The sequence below is a fragment of the Microcaecilia unicolor genome, chromosome 5 (assembly GCF_901765095.1).
Source record: "Microcaecilia unicolor chromosome 5, aMicUni1.1, whole genome shotgun sequence".
Lineage (NCBI taxonomy): Eukaryota > Metazoa > Chordata > Amphibia > Gymnophiona > Siphonopidae > Microcaecilia > Microcaecilia unicolor.
In genome coordinates, this window is record NC_044035.1 from 36,756,662 (window position 1) to 36,776,160 (window position 19,499).

At 44.9% G+C, this 19,499-nt stretch overlaps 1 protein-coding gene across 1 annotated transcript in view; it reads right to left on the minus strand.

The window, feature by feature from the left end:
- Window positions 1-6,960: 6,960 nt before the first annotated feature.
- Window positions 6,961-19,499, minus strand: part of LOC115469972 (glutathione S-transferase omega-1-like) — a 34,734-nt gene continuing 22,195 nt past the window's right edge. The window contains exons 4-6 of the mRNA XM_030202782.1: window positions 14,606-14,707; window positions 12,392-12,492; window positions 6,961-7,422 (exon numbers count right to left, since the gene is read on the minus strand). Coding sequence (XP_030058642.1) covers window positions 7,269-7,422; window positions 12,392-12,492; window positions 14,606-14,707 — 357 coding nt within the window. The 3' untranslated portion in view covers window positions 6,961-7,268. The remainder of the gene's footprint in view (window positions 7,423-12,391; window positions 12,493-14,605; window positions 14,708-19,499) is intronic.

Genomic DNA, 19,499 nt, shown 5'->3' on the forward strand with positions numbered 1-19,499 from the left:
AAAATTATTTTCCGATGCACGCAAAAAATGGAATTACTGCCCAGGCCTCGTGGTAGCTGGGCGGTAACTCCAAATTGACATGCGTTGGGTGTGCATAGGTGCCTATCAGCCTTATTTTCGAAAAGTGATGGGTGCCCATATTTCGACCCAAATCGGGAGATGGGCGCCTTTCTCCGGTGGGCACCCAAATCGGTATAATCGAAAGCCAATTTTGGACGCCTCCAACTGCAATCTGTCACGGGAACGAACAAAGTTGATGGGGGCGTGTCGGAGGTGTGGTGAAGGTGGGACTGGGGCGTGTTTATCGGCCGAGCAAAGATGGGTGCCCTCGACTGATAATGGAAAAAAGAAAAGTGTTTTTAGCGAGAAGTTGGGTCACTTTTTCTGGACCCTTGTTTCTCACGAACAAGCCCCCAGAAAGTGCCCCAACTGCCCAGATGACCACCGGAGGGAATCGGGGATGACCTCCTCTGACTCCCCCAGTAGTCACTAACCCCCTCCCACCAAAAAAAAAAAAAAAAATTAATCTTTTTTTGCCAGCCTGTATGCCAGCCCCAAATGCCGTACCCAGCTCCACAGCAGCAGTATGCAGGTCCTGGAGCAGTTGTTAGTGGGTGCAGTGGACTTCACCCAGGTGGCCCCAGGCCCATCCCCCCCCCCCCCACCTGTTACACTTGTGGTGGTAAATGGGAGCCCTCCAAACCGCCCCCAAAACCCACTGTATTCACATCTAGGTGCCCCCCTTCAGCCATAAGGGCTAATGTAATGATGTAGATTTGTGGGCAGTGGGTTGTGGGGGGTATTTGAGGGGCTCAGCACCCAAAGGAAGGGAGCTATGAACTTTTATTTCAAATTGTTACAAGTGCCTAGGGTGCCCGGTTGGTATCCTGGCATGTGAGGGGGACCAGTGCACTACGAATCCTGGCCCCCCCCATGACCCAATGCCTTGGAGGAGTTAGTTTTTGAGCTGGGCGCCTTCAGTTTCCATTATCGCTGAATAACGAAACCGCCCAGCTCAAATCCGCACACACCCAATGCACTTGCCCGGCACAAACTATTATCAAAAAAAAAAAAGATGGGCGCCCATTTTTTTTCGAAAATACGGTCTGTCCAGCCCCTTCACGTACCCATTTTCAGACATAGATGCCCATGGAGATGGGCGTTCACGTTCGATTATGCCCCTCCACATGGCTTAGTAAAAGGGACCCTCGTATCCTGCATTACTTTGCTACAAAGTGACTTTTCTTCCGTGAACTTACAAGTCATTGGTACTGCAAGTATGCAACACCACCAAAGGAAGTGGAAAACAACTTCAAGAGATCAATCCGAGACACCAGGGTGAGATGCTCCAGAAAACAAACTTTATTTGGACCCTACACGGTCCGTGTTTCGGCTTTTAAAAAAGCCTTCATCAGGGGTCTATAAAATAACATATATATAATAATTAAATTAAAATCAGACAAAATCTCTCTATATAAAAAGCAACACCAACGTTCTATGAAGCCTCCAACCGGAAGTGTGAAGGGGGCGAGATATCCGGTTTCCCTATGAGTGTCTGCCCCGCTCTCTCTGTAACACAGTCAGTGAAGGAAAACAGCAGAGCACGAAATCAAATCGCTGGCTCTGTAACAGTGAAGGACTCAGAGGGGGGTGGGGAGAGAGGCCAGAGGGCAGGGACACACACACTTGCACATGCACACAGAAGAAAACATTGCTAGCCCCCGTTTCATTTGCATCAGAAACGGGGCTTTTTTACTAGTATTATATGTTATTTTATAGACCCCTGATGAAGGCTTTTTTAAAAGCCGAAACACGGACCGTGTAGGGTCCAAATAAAATTTGTTTTCTGGAGCATCTCACCCTGGTGTCTCGGATTGATCTCTTGAAGTTGTGTTTTCCACTTCCTTTGGTGGTGTTGAATTTTTTGTGGAAACTGCGAACCCCATCTGTTTCTGCACTTGCAGAGATGCAACATTTTGGCTTCCACAGACATTCATGCATTTTTAAGTTGGGGGGTCTTTTACTAAGGTGCGCTAGCATTTTCAGCTCATGCTATAAGTCAGCTGGTGCTAAACACTGAAACAGCCATAGGACTATAATGAGCATCTCAGCGTTTGGCACAAGCTGATTTTTTTTAGCATGAGCTACCACCACTAGCGCACCTTAGAAAAAGGCCCCTTCGTTGCATTTAATTAACTTTGTTTAATGCAGTTCAATTGGCCTTGCTTCATCACATTAACTAGGTGGTCAAGTATTACATGCTTGCATGCTTATATACCTACTATTGTTTGAAGCTGTTATTTTACCTTTAATGACATTGTTTTATGCTCATTTGCTTGAATGTAGTTTTACCATTGACCGTATGCTTTGTCTACTCAGAAGACGCTATCAGTTACATTTAATGTGAACGAATAAACACACACCCTTATATTTTTTTTAACTAGTATTTCAAGCTGTTAAGCACTTGTTTGCTCACTATCTTGAAATAAGAAGGGAATCGTAGGGGCAAAGCCCCTGCCTATAACACTATGAGAGCTTAGAAACAACCTTACTACCAGAAACTGCAAATCATGCCTAAATACAGCATGACTTGTGCTCTGATTCTTACCGAGGTCCTGCATAACAGAAAGGGATCGCTTAAAATCGTGTTGCCTAATGTAATCAGCTGGCAAACATTCTTAAGACTATGACATGCACCCCAAGTCACAGTGACCCAGGCCATTTCAGAAAGTGTGCATCAGCATAAAACCAAAAGCCACATCACTGGATCATGTGGAGCCCGGGGCACTGGAGTTGCAATTTGCTGATACTACACGACTTTGCAATAGTTTCCTGGGACAGAAGCTCCAGAACATGGAGCTTGCAAGTTTCAAGGACTTCTGCCTCCACCAGAACCAAATAATGAGATGCTGGAAACAAGGAAAGTAAGCTGGTTCTTCTGGCCCAAGTAACATTATGCAGGTTGCTGTCAGAGATCCCCCTCTGCCTGCACTGCTGGGTATCTTCTATACATAGCTGTTCATCTGATGCCCTCATCTACAGTCAGGTTGTTTGTTATCAAAAAGGTAATAGAAGGAAAAATTAATTACCCGATAAGGATCTAGTCCCAAAGGACCAGTTCAGACAAATGGGTTGTGACCACCTGCCAGCACAAGCACTCTCAAAAAGAACTGCAGTGGCTGCTTTTTTTTTTTTTTCTTTTTGCTAGGAGACAGGAGAAAGAGAAGGGAAGACAGAGAAAGAGATCTAAAGTGGCAATGGGGGAACAGGGAGGGACCTAGACCACTAGGCTTACACCTGAGGTACAGGATATTCTCAACCCCAAACTAAACTGAACCTGCAAGTAGGACAGGAGGCCAGGGGCGTAGCCAGACACCCAGTTTTGGGTGGGCCTGGGCCCAAGATGGGTGGGCAGAAGAACTCTGCCTTGTCCCACAAGTGATATGGTTTTGCCCTCTCTCGCCTGCATGCCATATGGTCTCGCAAACATCTCCCCTCCCCCGCATACCTTTTAAATAGCAGATTTTCACCGGCAGCGAGCAGCAACTAATACACACTGCTCATATTGGCCCCACAGCCTTCCCTCTGATGCAACTTCCTGTTTCCGCATAGGTGGGGGAATACATCAGGGGGAAGGCTCAGGGTCTGGAGTGAGCAGTATCTATCAGTCGCTGCTCACTGGAGGTGAAGATCTGGGCGAAGATCTGCCTCCACCTACCCTCCTCTTTCCTCTACACATTAATTGATTTGCTTGCTTTATTTTTTGTCTATTAGATTGTAAGCTCTTTGAGCAGGGACTGTCTTTTTTCTATGTTTGTGCAGCGCTGCATACGCTTTGTAGCGCTATAAAAATGCTAAATAGTAGTATTAGTACCCAGGAGGGACAGTTGTTGGGAGTTTTCGGCTGGTGGGGCTTGGGGATCCCTGCCAGTCACATCATAGGTGTGCTGCTACTGGGTGGGCCTGAGCCCAAAGTGGGTGGGCCTGGGCCCATCCCAGCCCACCCTTGGCTACACCACTGCAGGAGGCAACAGAAGTCACCACAAAGCACAGGAGCAGCTATCCCACCTGCTGGAGATAGAGAATACTGGCTTGGTTGCTAAGTGCAGGAGCTTATGAGGTACAACTCAGAGTTTCATCTCCACCTGCTGGTCACAACCTATTTGTCTGGACTGATCCTTGGGACGTAATGGAATGTAAATTATACACAAAGTGCAATAATTTACACCTGCCTTACCAGACTGCAAAAGGGGGGGGGGGGTGATAGAATTAATAGCACCAGTGGAACCAGAACTGACTAAAATCTGACAAACTGGTTATTTGCCTCATTTTATCCAAAGAGCAGCAGAAAGCTGTGATGATTAAGACACTTGCTACTGCTTGATGTGATGTACTCCATATTGTCATTGCCATTACATGGATATTAACTTCCTACCATGTGGAGGAGTGGCCTAGTGGTTAGGGTGGTGGACTTTGGTCCTGGGGAACTGAGGAACTGAGTTCGATTCCTGGCACAGGCAGCTCCTTGTGACTCTGGGCAAGTCACTTAACCCTCCATTGCCCCATGTAAGCCGCATTGAGCCTGCCGTGAGTGGGAAAGCGTGGGGTACAAATGTAACAAAAATAAAATAGATACTATTGGAGATTCTACATGGAATGTTGCTACTATTGGAGATTCTACATGGAATGTTGCTATACCACTAGCAACATTCCATGTAGAAGGCTGCGCAGGCTTCTGTTTCTGTGAGTCTGACGTCCTGCACGTACATGCAGGACGTCAGACTCGCAGAAGCCTGCACGGCCACATTGGTGATCTGCAAGGGCCGACTTCTACATGGAATAGCAACATTCCACGTAGAATCTCAAATAGGCCCATATGGATTTATTTTGAACCCCATACAGAAAGCATGGAAATGGTTGGGTAGGACATATAAGTGGAACAGTGTAGTTTCCCCATTACTTCCCATAAAGGGCAATCTGGCGTTTCCTAAGGAGGGGGGGGGGGGGGGGGCCAGTCTGCTTTGTTCAAGAAATGGGACACTTGTGGTATCAAATACTTGTTCCAGGTGGTGTCCGAAACGGGGACTATTAAAACCTTTCAGGCCATGTGTGAAGAATTCGGGCTAGGGCAGCAAGATCATTTTCAGTATATGCTGCTCAAGCATTATGTTAGAACATTGCCTGCATCAGACCTCCTTACACAGGAAACATGGGACTCTGTGTGATTTGCTGGGCCTAGAGGCTCAGTTAAAAGTGCCGCTCCGATATTTCAATCGTCACCTCAGGGACCTGCAGGAGTCACTGGACTATACGCACATATCGCAACAATGGCAGCAAGAACGGAGGTGGAAACCGGATCCAGGACAGATTCAACTTTGTCTGACAAATGTGTACCAGGTGACAGAATGTGGCACGGCAAGAAATACAATACAAATTCGTTATGAGCCTGTATATTTCACCACATAGGGCCTATACAGCGTCCCTGAGGGCCACAGATGACTGCCCAAAATGCGCCAAGGGGGAGCTTCTTTAGGACACATGTTCTGGTTTTGCGCGGTAGTGACCTCTTTTGGACAAGACTAGGACAGCAGGTCTCACAAATGTGGAAAGTGCAATGGCAGCCAACACCAGAACAGCTCTTTGATGTTTACAAGGTCCGTGGCAAATCGCCGGAAGGACTTAAAGCTTTTTTTGAAAAAAGCAGTATTGATGGGTAAAAAGATCATACTACCGGGGGGAAGAGGGGTTGGTGGTTGAGAGGCTAGGATGGGGGAGGGCAGACTTATACGGGGTCTGTGCCGGAGCCGGTGATGGGAGGCAGGACTGGTGGTTGGGAGGCGGGAAATACTGCTGGATGGTCTGTGCCCTGAAAAAAAGACAGCTACAAATCAAGGTAAGGTATACACATGAGTTTAACGTGGGCAGACTAGATGGACCGTGCAGGTCTTTTTCTGCCGTCATCTACTATGTTACTATGTAGCAACAGTGGAGGAGTGGCCTAGTGGTTAGAGAGGTGGACTTTGGTCCTGGTGAACTGAGGAACTGAGTTCGATTCCCACTTCAGGCACAGGCAGCTCCTTGTGACTCTGGGCAAGTCACTTAACCCTCCATTGCCCCATGTAAGCCGCATTGAGCCTGCCATGAGTGGGAAAGCGCAGGGTACAAATGTAACAAAAATAAAATAGATACTATTGGAGATTCTACATGGAATGTTGCTATTCCACTAGCAACATTCCATGTAGAAGGCTGCGCAGGCTTCTGTTTCTGTGAGTCTGACGTCCTGCACGTACGTGCAGGACATCAGACAAGCAGAAGCCTGCGCGGCCACATTGGTGATCTGCAAGGGCCGACTTCTACATGGAATGTTGCTAGTGGAATAGCAACATTCCATGTAGAATCTCAAACAGTAGCAACAGTGGAGGAGTGGCCTAGTGGTTAGGGTGGTGGACTTTGGTCCTGGGGAACTGAGGAACCGAGTTCGATTCCCGGCACAGGCAGCTCCTTGTGACTCTGGGCAAGTCACTTAACCCTCCCATTGCCTGCCGCATTGAGCCTGCCATGAGTGGGGAAAGTGCAGGGTAGAAATGTAACAAAAATAAAATAGATACTATTGGAGATTCTACATGGAATGTTGCTACTATTGGAGATTCTACATGGAATGTTGCTATTCCACTAGCAACATTCCATGTAGAAGCCTGCACGGCCACATTGGTGCAATAGCAACATTCCATGTAGAATCTCAAATAGTAGCAACAGTGGAGGAGTGGCCTAGTGGTTAGGGTGGTGGACTTTGGTCCTGGGGAACTGAGGAACTGAGTTCGATTCCCGGCACAGGCAGCTCCTTGTGACTCTAGGCAAGTCACTTAACCCTCCCATTGCCTGCCGCATTGAGCCTGCCATGAGTGGGAAAGCGCGGGGTACAAATGTAACAAAATTAAATTACCATATAGTGCTGCCAAAACATTTTCACCACATTATACAGATTTTATTTAAGTTTTCACTAAATTCAGACATCCATCATAAGAAGCATTAACAGTCGAAGTCACCAGGTATGCCACTTTGGTACAGCTAGCAAAAGCTTACGAACAGATCACAGCACTAGAAAGATCCCAGATTCAAAATATTACATTCTATATACTGCCCTGAGTCGAAAGGCCAGCAAAGATCCAAAAATCATGGCTTTACAGAACCCTTCCAGTACAGCTTCTTGACCACATACGAGTCAGGTAAGAAGCGGGCCCGAACATACTAGAACGGACACAGCCAGTTTACAGTCCAAAGTCTGCACATTCTGGTTTCCCCTCCAAGTACAACTTCAGATAGCCCTCAAAATCTTCAGAGCTGGTCAGCAGTGCTTTCACAGCTGGATCCTGCATCATGGCTTCACCCCATTTTTTGAGCTTTGGAGCATCATTTAAAGTCCTGTTGAAGAAATGAAAAACATTAAGCTACAGGTACAGGCCGATAAAGTGGCCATACTGGGTCAGTGGAACAGGTCCCATCAAGCCCATCATCTTGTCTTGAGCTGCATCTAATACAGGTAATATTGAAATCCCTTTTCTATTGCTTACTGCCATAAAAGAACGTGGTAATCCCCATTATAGAAAGTTTGTCCAAACCAAAATCACTAAAGTCAGTTAAGGAAATGTCATCAAAGGGGTCCCTTTTACAAAGCTGTGGTAGAAAGTGGCCTTAGCACATGAGGAAAACCCACCTAAGACCATTATTTTACCACAGCTGAAAAATGGCTGATTTTCTATTTCCTGAATTAATAACCATGTGCTAATGTTGCCGTTAATGTGTGAACCCTTTGTAGGTGGTAAGGGCTCACATGCTAATAATCCTCCTATGTTAGTTAATCAGCTAGCGTGAAGCAACGTAGATGTGCTTAGTGCAGAAACACCCACTCTGCTCCCCAGACACACCCCCTCCCAGAAAAATTAACACTTTTAGCATGTGGTCTGCGTACAAATTTGGAACAATCTTACGGTAAGCTGTGGTACACATATTAATGCTTACTGCAGCTTAGTAAAAAGGAGCCCAAAAATGTCTTAACAGGATAACACCGGCATATTTTCAAAGCACTTATGGAACTTTGGAAGGCTAAGTGCTTTGAAAATATGCCTCATAGTAAATGACGGCAGATAAAAGACCTGTACGGTCCATCCAGTCTGCCCAAAACTGATTTTACATGGTATGCGATACTTTATACTAGAGTGATTAGTCCTTGCCATTCTCAGGGCACAGACCGCACCTACAGCCACGGCATCTATTAGGGATGCATATGGCCGAAGAGGTCAGTCTAAGCATTGAAGTTCTTGCAATTGTGTCTCCATCCCACCCCAATTTATTTTTTGTGCAAAGTGTACATGCACAAGAATTGCTGCATGCAAATAGATTTAACAACATGTACAATTCCTAAATATGTACACACAAGTTATTTGTGTTCACATTAAAATTCAGGTGCCTCCCCCCACCCCCCCCCCCCCCCCTTTATGAATGCACACCTCTCTAGATGGAAAGTTTGCCTTTATACATCCTTAGAAATTATCCCAAGGAAAGTAGGTTATACATTTGCACCTAAGGCATTTGTTTTGTTTTGTTTTTTTTACACTAAAAACATACTGATACTGGCACACAAAGATGTACTGAAAGTGTCAATCCTCGCCCCAGCAACATCTACATTATCACCGAAGTGCCGCGACCTCTGCACCTCTGAATGCATAGATCATAGGTTTTGGGGTAATTTTATAAGCTAGTTGACCACATAAAATTGTATTCTAAGAAAAACCATGTTTTCATAAAATGTCTCTCACTAAACTGCAGTAAAAATGGCCTTAAAATGGGGCAATGCGGGATTTTTTAAAATGGTAAGGCCATTTCTACTACAGACCATTAGCACATGGTAAAAATAAATAAATAAAAATAAAATAAAAAGACATGGGAGCACTTACTGCCTCCTATATATGAAGTGTTAAAGGCTCCCATGTTAAGCCCATGTAAACCAGCGAGTGCGCAGTAACGTCAGCACAGTAAATAGTTTACACTTCCATTACCATTCTCTGCCCTGATCCACCCCTTCCATTCTTATTTTCCGGAGTTACTGCTCCCACTTTTGCTATCAAGACCCAGCAACAAAAGTAAGCAATCCCATTTTTTTTTTTTTAATATTTATATCCTCTACAAAAAGTGTTCCTACCCCCATTTTTTTGTGGCTTTTTAAATTGTAGATTTCTGGCCTAAATCTTAATCTTATGACCTTTTTGCACATCTCACAAGCAGGTCCTTTTGTTTAAGTGAGGAATCCTCCACTGATGTCTTACCCCTGGATATTCAGCCTCCCCCCCCCCCCCCTCAAGATTGATTAAATTAGGGGAGGAGTTAAGAGAAGATTGCAACTAGGAAGTTCTTTAATAGACAACTTATCTGGACACTTACAGGTGGAAACTGCTTCTCAAACTCCATTGCATACGTTTTTCAACTGTCCATTTCCAGTGACCACAGAGTGGGATATGGTTTTATCAGCCAATAACATACTCTTTTTTTTTTTTTTTTTAAATGTCTATGTAGGACACCCATCTTTCAAAGTCAATGCTTATTGGATCTTGGTCTACAGCAAAACTTGTCACTGTCCCAAATCATGCAGCTGGTCACACTTGACTTGGTAATTTCATGTTGTCATTTAGATAAAAATTTTCACTATTTGTTTCCTGGTCAGATTCCCCCCCCCCACCCCCCCTAAGGTCCATCAAGCCCAGCATCCTGTTTTCAACAGTGGCCAATCCAGGTCACAAATACCTGGCAAGATCCCAAAAATGTACAAAACATTTTATGCTGCTTATCCCAGAAATAAGCAGTGGATTTTCCCCAAGTCCATTTTAATAACAGCTTATGGATTTTTTTTTTTTTTAGAAGCAATCCAAAACTTTTTTTAAACCCCACTAACTGCTTGTACTACATTCTCTGGCAACAAATTCCAGAGTTTAATTACACATTGAGTGAAGAAATATTTTCTCAGATTTGTTTTAAATCTACTACTTTGTAGCTTCATTGCGTGCCCCCTAGTCCTAATATTTTTGGAAAAAAAAGAGTAAACAAGTGATTCATGTCTACCCGTTCCACTCCACTTTAGGAATGATCTCTACCTGTCCAGCTGTTTTATTCCACAGAGAAATTGATCAAAAGCAACCCTAACTCCTCAAGATCACCACTTGATTCCACTACTCATTCGAGTGCACTGGCTCTGTCCACATCTTAGGAAGGCCACATGGTAAACTTAGCATGACATTTCTTTTCATACGCAGTTCTGCATTAAAAACCCAACATGCTGAATGATCTATTCAAAAACCATTTCACACTGATTTAAACAAGCACCTTTTACATAAGTACATAAGTAGTGCCATACTGGGAAAGACCAAAGGTCCATCTAGCCCAGCATCCTGTCACCGACAGTGGCCAATCCAGGTCAAGGGCACCTGGCACGCTCCCCAAACGTAAAAACATTCCAGACAAGTTATACCTAAAAATGCGGAATTTTTCCAAGTCCATTTAATAGCGGTCTATGGACTTGTCCTTTAGGAATCTATCTAACCCCTTTTTAAACTCCGTCAACCTAACCGCCCGTACCACGTTCTCCGGCAACGAATTCCAGAGTCTAATTACACGTTGGGTGAAGAAAAATTTTCTCCGATTCGTTTTAAATTTACCACACTGTAGCTTCAACTCATGCCCTCTAGTCCTAGTATTTTTGGATAGCGTGAACAGTCGCTTCACATCCACCCGATCCATTCCACTCATTATTTTATACACTTCTATCATATCTCCCCTCAGCCGTCTCTTCTCCAAGCTGAAAAGCCCTAGCCTTCTCAGCCTCTCTTCATAGGAAAGTCGTCCCATCCCCACTATCATTTTCGTCGCCCTTCGCTGTACCTTTTCCAATTCTACTATATCTTTTTTGAGATACGGAGACCAGTACTGAACACAATACTCCAGGTGCGGTCGCACCATGGAGCGATACAACGGCATTATAACATCCGCACACCTGGACTCCATACCCTTCCTAATAACACCCAACATTCTATTCGCTTTCCTAGCCGCAGCAGCACACTGAGCAGAAGGTTTCAGCGTATCATCGACGACGACACCCAGATCCCTTTCTTGATCCGTAACTCCTAACGCGGAACCTTGCAAGACGTAGCTATAATTCGGGTTCCTCTTACTCACATGCATCACTTTGCACTTGTCAACATTGAACTTCATCTGCCACTTGTCCAAGCATCATCAAGGTGCTAGGAAAGCTACTGTATATCAATTTCCATTAAAGTTTCAGATGTTTTCTTGTTTCAGAGCTGATAAAATTTTATATTTCCAGAGTGACAAAGGGAGTTTCTATTACCAACCAAGACATAGCTTTATGAGGCTAGCTTGCCTTGGCAGGATCTATGTGAAGATGCGCAAGAGGCTTTCAGAGGCCTATACGAAGTGGGCTTAAGTCCGGGCTTAAGTCAAGGTTCTGCAGAAGTGGATTATTATAAACTGGCAACAGACATGGTTGTTGATCTGCAATGTGTTCTTTCACACACACTGCTACAGGCCTTTGTGATGGAGTATACACAAGGGCTCCCGGTGTACTCTTCAATTAGGAGCTTCACTATGAAGTTGCACCGTGACTGCTTGTTTCTCTATGAATTTGCACCATGAATGCTCGTTTCCCCTAAGAGATGTCATCTTGTGGGGTTTGCACCTGGAAACTGTTGCCTCAAGCGATCGGCAGCCGGGGCCTCCCTAGGTCATGTGTTTCGGTCCTGTCTGGTTACCACCTCATTTTGGAAACAATTGTTTGCAAGGTTTGCGGCCTTATAGTCACATAATGTGCACTTGGACCCAACTGTTTTATTTGGGGACTACCATATAGAATCACCAGTGCCTAGGAGTGGATGGCGCTTCTTGCAGCAATCTGTGCTGTTGGCAAAAAAAAAAAAAAAGACAATTTTAGTGGAGTAGCCATCACCCTCGCCTTCTAGTGCACAGATGTGGCATTCCCGTATGTCGACTCAGATGCGTATGCAGAGGCTTGAGGTACAGGATACTGGCACCCCTGCAGGTCTTTGCTTCCAGCATATTTGGGAGAACTTATGGTCTACCCTTCCTCCAAAAGTCCGAAGTAGAATTTTAAACCTGTAAATGGATCTTGGGGAGATAGTCATTTGGTTTGGGGATGGGGTGGGAATCCTGTTGTAGTGCTGTATACAAAACAGGCTTGCTTCCCTATGGTTGGTGTTAACTGTCATTTATTTTTAATACTGTTGTTCCATGGTTGATACAACCTAATAAAGATGTTTTAAACATAAAAATACGTTTTAAAAAAATTTTGAAGAAATTTATGCCTTACTCTTCCACACCGAACATTGACAGTCGTTCAAACCAAGGCCAAACCATGTAGTCGATCATAGATACCGAGTCTCCATCAAGGAACCGTGTGTCAGGTATCAACTGAGAAACAAAAAAAATACAGAATCTTTTTCAGACACCAGGTCTCAGTTTATCATCATAAGAACAAAGGACTGTCTCCAGTAACTGCTTTACACTATCCAATTATTTTCCAAAGACTACATTTTGTTAGCATTTTCAATAATACATCATACATTAACAACAGTTCCTTGTTCACATTCTGCTGTGTTACAGAAATGCATTTTTTTTTTTGTTACATTTGTACCCCGTGCTTTCCCACTCATGGCAGGCTCAATGCGGTTTACATGGGGCAATGGAGGGTTAAGTGACTTGCCCAGAGTCACAAGGAGCTGCCTGTGCCTGAAGTGGGAAGCGAATTCAGTTCCCCAGGACCAGAGTCCACCACCCTAACCACTAGGCCACTCCTCCACTGTTGCTACTATTTGAGATTCTACATGAAATGTTGCTATTCCACCAATGTGGCCACGCAGGCTTCTGCGAGTGACGTCACAGAAACAGAAGCCTGCGCAGCCTCAGATTCACAGAAACCTGCACAGCCTTCTACATGGAATGTTGCTAGTGGAATAGCAACATTCCATGTAGAATCTCCAATAGTAGCAACATTCCATGTAGAATCTCCAATAGTATCTATTTTATTTGTTACATTTGTACCCCACGCTTTCCCACTCATGGCAGGCTCAATGCGGCTTACATGGGGCAATGGAGGGTCTATTAGTCAAAGCTGCATATACAGTATAAGTTCCTACGTTCATAGAACAGAGTAGACCACATAACAGCAACCAGCAAATGAGGCGAGGCAGGACAGAACTTTCTTTAGTCCTCAAAATAGTTCCCCTGCTTATGCACACATTCACAACAGTGTGCATGATGTATACTTATCTGCTGTGATTTGCTACTAAAAGCAGAGATTCTTCTGCATTAATTTTACAGCTCTTGTCTCTTCAGGAGTTTCTATGGAGATTAACAGTAGCATTAGAGCCACAGAACGACTATTATAGTAACAGAAGTGGCTAAATCATGGAGTTGCTTAAAGCTCAGAACCACATTTACAGTACTGCCACCGTTTAACCAGTTTTAGACTCCCTCGTGTTCTGCTTTTTAAACTTTTGATTCTTGAGGCTAACTCAGCATGTCGGCTAGCAGTGTAGAACGGGCTGTAAAAAAAAAAAAAAAAAAAAACCAACAACAAAGCAGATACTCAAAACAGTATTTAATAGAAATTTGTTTGTGACAGATGTCGACCCACGGCTTTGGAGTGACTTCTCTTTTGAAGTGTCTTCGGTTAAGTTGTCCTTTTATTCCACTTTACATTTGTGAGTTCAACAAATAGATTTTTTTTTAAGTGGAAATCATATGATCACACAGATATCCATTAGCCCCTGATGCAGCTCAGTTGAGCGAAACACGGCCTGTGTCGGACTTTCTAATTTTATTTTTATCAAATTTCTATTAAATACTGTTTTTTTCATATACGCAGTGGTGTACCAAGGGGGGGGGGGGGGGCGGTCCGCCCCGGGTGCACGCCGCTGGGGGGGTGCCGCTTGCCTGTCGGCTCTTCGTTTTCATGCTTCCTTTGCCCCGGAACAGGTTACTTCTGCTAAAGGCTGCAGCTGCCATTTTGAACCCAGAGCTGGCACAGGCAGGAGAGAGACTGGGGATTGCTCCTGCCCATCTTACCATAACCACCAGGGCATCACAAAAGTAGACCTGGGGGGAGCCAAATCAGGTAAGCAATCTGAATATTCCCACTATCTCAGGGGTGGGCAAACTGAGGGCTGCAACCCATATGGGTTTTCAGGATTTCCCAAAATGAATGTGTGTAAGATCTATTTGCACAGAATGGCAGCAGTGCATCCAAATAGATCTCCTGCATGCAAATACTGAAAACTTGACTGGGTGGCAACCCTGGACTGAGGTTGCCCAGATAGTGCAGTGGTAATCAAAGGGGATCTTCAGTAGCATTTTAAAATCACTGCCCGGACAGTACTGATAAATTCTGTTTATAGTTTTAAATCAGGCACATGAATGCAATATTTTATATTTTTTAAATTGGCTATATTAGCAGGGTATTCTGGAAAGCAAGTTCCCCTCAGCTCATACCACCATAAATGCCATGCTGCTTTTCAATACATACCTGCTCAAACTTAATGAGCTGCTCTTTAAATGCTGCCTTGGGTGCAGTAAGGTCCTCCCCAGCTTTCCTGGCCATAAACACCTTGAACACAGAGGCAGTCACCTGGGGAAACCAAGAATTGAATTTTAGTCAGCATAGACACAAGCAGCACTATGCAGCTAGAATGGGGGGGGGGGGGGGGGGGGGGAGAATGTACGAGCATGGTAGTCTGACCTGGATATGTTCCACATTATTCAGCTTAGATTAAATATTTTTAGAAATTAGCCTTATGTCATGAATCCATTTGTCATTTTTCCAGGCTGCACCAGGGCCATCCATAAGTTTAAAAGAGCTATATGTAATTTCAAGCTAATAGTTTGGCTTATATTACAGCTTGCATATCTGAAAGGATGTGAAAAGTGCCCTTTGATGATTCCTTAGGATTTAGAGAAGAAGCCACAGAGGTGCATACTGGGGGGGGGGGGGGGGAGAGAATGAGCAAGGGAAATCCCAAAGGACCCCCACCATGTGTTTCTGTAACCTTCTCCAGGGAAGCACACACAGCCAAATATTATCCTGAATGACTGCATAAATTCACACTGCTATATAGCATAGATAATTTACTTTCATATTAAGGCACATGTTGTATGGTGTATTATAAGGAAGTGGGGACAAGCAGTTGAAAGATTGTATCATTTCCTATATAATTTAAAGGAATTTGCTTTTGTTTTCCTGACCACCCTTTTTGGAAAAGGGGAGGGCTAAGAGTGCACATCAAAACAAAAAATGCTGCATTTTCTACATGTTAATATGGGATATCTCATTGCAAACAGGCCATCTCTATGTCATGCCTGCATTTCCACATAGCTCATGCAGGGACAGCCTGAACGTGATCTACTGTAGGACCTCAGCCTGTTCTGTCCCATAATCATTGAGGCAGGGTATATTGTGATATATATTTAATATGAGTATTTGTATTCAATTGCATTGTCTGTGTGTAGATAGAAACTGTGCATTAGGACTGCTTTTCCTATAGCTTGCAGTACCCTGTGATTGACTCCTTGTTAGCTTTCCCCATCAGCTGCTAACTCTGAGCTAGGGACAGCCTTCTCTCTCTGCCTCCACAGGCTGTGAGAAAGAGCCTAGTCTTCCTTGCATGCCTTGGTGATCAGCAGCTGATCAAGGGGGCTGATCCCTCCTTAATCTACTGTAATTCCATTAAGATATTTCACCATTTCCCCAAGTCATTCCCCATTTATTTTCCTTGCATTTCTCCCCCTTATTCTCCTTTGAGTGTTAACAGCTTTTCTTCTCAGCTGGGCTGAGGTTCTGGCCATCTCCTTTTCTCTGGGGTGACTAGATACAGGTTTTTTTTTATTTATTCCGAGATACAGATTGTGCAGAAGGCAACAATTCTGTCTAAGCAACTAAACTAAGTTGGATTTTCTTTGTTTATTCCAAGTACTACAATAAAGTTTTGCTTAATAATAGAGTCTACTGGTAAAGCTTCTCCTTGGGGATGAGTTGGCTGTTAAAGCTACTCTATACTTTGTTTAGTACAGTACACAGGTAATCAAGGTGATGGCCTCCCCCCACCAAGACACTTCCCGTCCAACATGTGGAATTTTGACATATACATAGGCGTTTTAAAGCAGAATTTCACTTGCTACTTGGCAGAAGCAAATATGCAAAAATCTTAATGTACTGTTTTAGTGATGGTGAGAGCCCTGATCAACTCCATGAGGAAAGGCTGAAGAGGTTAGGGCTCTTCATCTTGAAGAGCCTAGGAAAGACATGAGGACTAAAATCTTAAGTTGAGTGGAACAGGTAAACAATTTTTTTTGAAAGTATAGTGTGTAAGACTAGGGGACATACCTTGAAGTTAAGCACTACATTTAACACACTGGAGAAGTTTCACTCAGCACAATTAAGCTCTAGAACAGGCTTGTCCAACTTTTTTCTAAATCAGGAACCACATTTATATTTTGGAAAATTCAGAGGACCAAAACATGTGCGCACACATGCACTCACACTCCCTATTTCTAAGCCCTCTCCATACCCCCACTTAACCAAGCAGGTGGTAATGGTGAACAGGTACCTAAGTGTTTCTTGGGCACACCCAAACCACCATTACACATTTCAAGTATACCCCGCTGAAGTTTCTGTACCCACATTTCCCCACTCATTTTTCCTTATAGCTATTAATTTATCCAAAGCATAAAGCTTGCTTAGCCTCTTATAAACCCCCTCCATACCCAGAAGTCTATCATGCCTCCAGAAAGCAGCAATTTCACAAGCTCCACTCCCGTTTCTCTCACATATTCCCAACACACACACAAGACCTTCACCCATTCTCTGTCTTCACTGGGGTGTTGGGGGGTGGGGGGGTGGGGGAAGAGATGAACAGTCCTCTTGTTTTGGTTGGCCTCCATGCCTCCAGCTATAGATTCCTCCAAGGAGATCGAGCCACTTGGTGCTAAACGTTTGGGTTGGTCTTGCAGTATTAAGTTTCATGAGACGAACCCGAACTTCTGAACCGAGTGGCTCAAACTCACAGTTAGGACGGAGTTGCAGCAGAGAAGCAGGGATCCCGCCAGTTAGCTCAAACTCAGATGACTTGTGTAAGGCAACCCGCCAGATGAACATGGTTTTTCCACCAAGCTTTTCTGCAGGCCACAAAAATGAAGTTGGTGGGCCAGGTTTTCACCAAGCACGCTCTAGAACTTTGTTTAATGTGGTAAAAAGCAGCCAGTGTAGTTGGTTTTTAAAATGTTTGGAAAAGCTCCTAGAGAAGTTCAGAAAATCTCTCTACCAGGTAGAGTTGAGGAAAGCCACTCTTTAGCTGAGGAATAAACAGCATAGAATCCAATTTTTGGGATCCTGCCAAATACCCAGTGTACCTGAATGTAACTCACCTTGAGCTACTACTGAAAAAGGTGTGAGCAAAATCTAAATAAATAAATAAGATTCTGGAATCTTAAAGAGTGACAAGATTCCATGCAGAATCTCAAAGAATAGCAAGAGGAGTGGCCTAGTGGTTAGAGCACCGTCTTGCAATCCAGAGGTGGCCAGTTCAAATCCCACTGCTGCTCCTTGTGATCTTGGGCAAGTCACTTAACCCTCCATTGTCTCAGGTACAAACTTAGATTGTGAGCTCTCCAGAGACAGAGAAATACCCAGTGTACCTGAATGTAACTCACCTTGAGCTACTACTGAAAAAGGTGTGAGCAAAATCTAAATAAATAAATATCTAAATTAATAAATCCCACCTTGAACGTTCTGAAGCTCACTCCAAGGCAGAGAAGCACAAAAATCCTGTAGTCTTCATAGGCTAGGACCAGTCACCCTCACTCATAGACCCGCCCTCAGCCACGCCCCATCTGTACATAAAACGCTACCTCAACATTCTGAAGACAACCTGCTGGCCATCTGCAAAATCCCTAAACAGTTCGTAAGTTCATGGTGGCAGGGGCGTAGCTACGGGTGGGCCTGGATGGGCCCAGGCCCACCCAGTTTAGCCTCAGGCCCGCCCAGAAGCAGATCCAGTTGCCGTGACCGTCTCCCACCCCTCCCGCAGCGCTTCATTTAATGTTGTCGGCGCTGCTGTTAGTTTCCCACCCCCGCGGCGGCGCTTTACACTTTACCTGACGGCAACGCTACAGATGCAGCGCTGCCGTCAGGTAAAGTGTAAAGCGCCACCGCGGGGGTGGGAAACTAACAGCAGCGCCGACAACAACATTAAATGAAGCGCTGCGGCAGGGGTGGGAGAGGGTGAGGAAGTCAGTGGGGTGCTGCGTGCTGGCCCAGTAAGGAGAGGCAGGGAGGGGAGGGAACAGAAGGGTGCTGGACTTGGAAGGGAGAGAGATTTTGGGATTTGCAGAGGGGAGGTTGGAAGGAAGGAGAGAGGTTTTGGGATTTGCAGAGGGGAGGTTGGAAGGAAGGAGAGAGGTTTTGGGATTTGCAGAGGGGAGGTTGGAGGGAAGGGGAGAGGTTTTGGATTTGCAGAGGGGAGAGGTTTTGGATATATAGGGGAGAGGTGCTGGATATGCAGGGGGGGTGGAGGGAAAGGGAGAGGTGCTGGACATGTATGGGAGTTGGATGAAAGGGAAAGAGGTGCTGAACATGTAGGGGGGCTGGATGAAAGGGAGAGATGCTGGACGTGTGTGTGGGGGGGGGGCTGAAGGAGAGGTGCTGGATATGCAGATGATATGCAGAGGGAAGGGAGAGAGATGCAGGGAGAAAGAGCCAGATGCATAAGGGGAAGGAAAGAGAGGAAGAGAAGCTGGTTGGGGGGGTGGGATCAGAGAGGAGAGGGACACATTGGTGTGGAGGAGGGAGAAAGGGGACATAGGGAAGTATACAGATACAGAAGGGAGATGATGGGCATTAGGTGGGAGCATGGGGACAGGGACACAAATGTGAGATGCTGTATGGGGATGGCACATGGGCACAGAGGGGTAATGCCTGACCAAGGGGGGGGGTATAGAATAGAGATAAAATGCTGAACACTGGAGAGGGGGGTATATGGACACGGGGGGGGGGGGGGGGGGGGAGGAGATACCAGACAAGGGAGAGAATAGGAATGCAGAAGGGATATGCTGGGCATGGGGTGCATAGGTGCACAGAGGAATGATGATGGATGAGGGGATATGAACACAGGGGAGATACTGAACAAGGAAATATAGGAAAACAGAGATGGGAGATGGATGATGGACATGAAGAAAGAAGAAATGTCAAATAGGAGACCCTGGCAAGTGAGTTAAGAGAAGACAGAGGGAAGCAGAAACCAGAGACTGGGACCAATAGGATTTGAGAAAAAATGACCAGACAACAAAAAGGTATAAAAAATATTTTATTTTCAATGTTGTGAATATAATATGTTAGATTTGGAGTGTACATCTTGCCAAAGTTGATG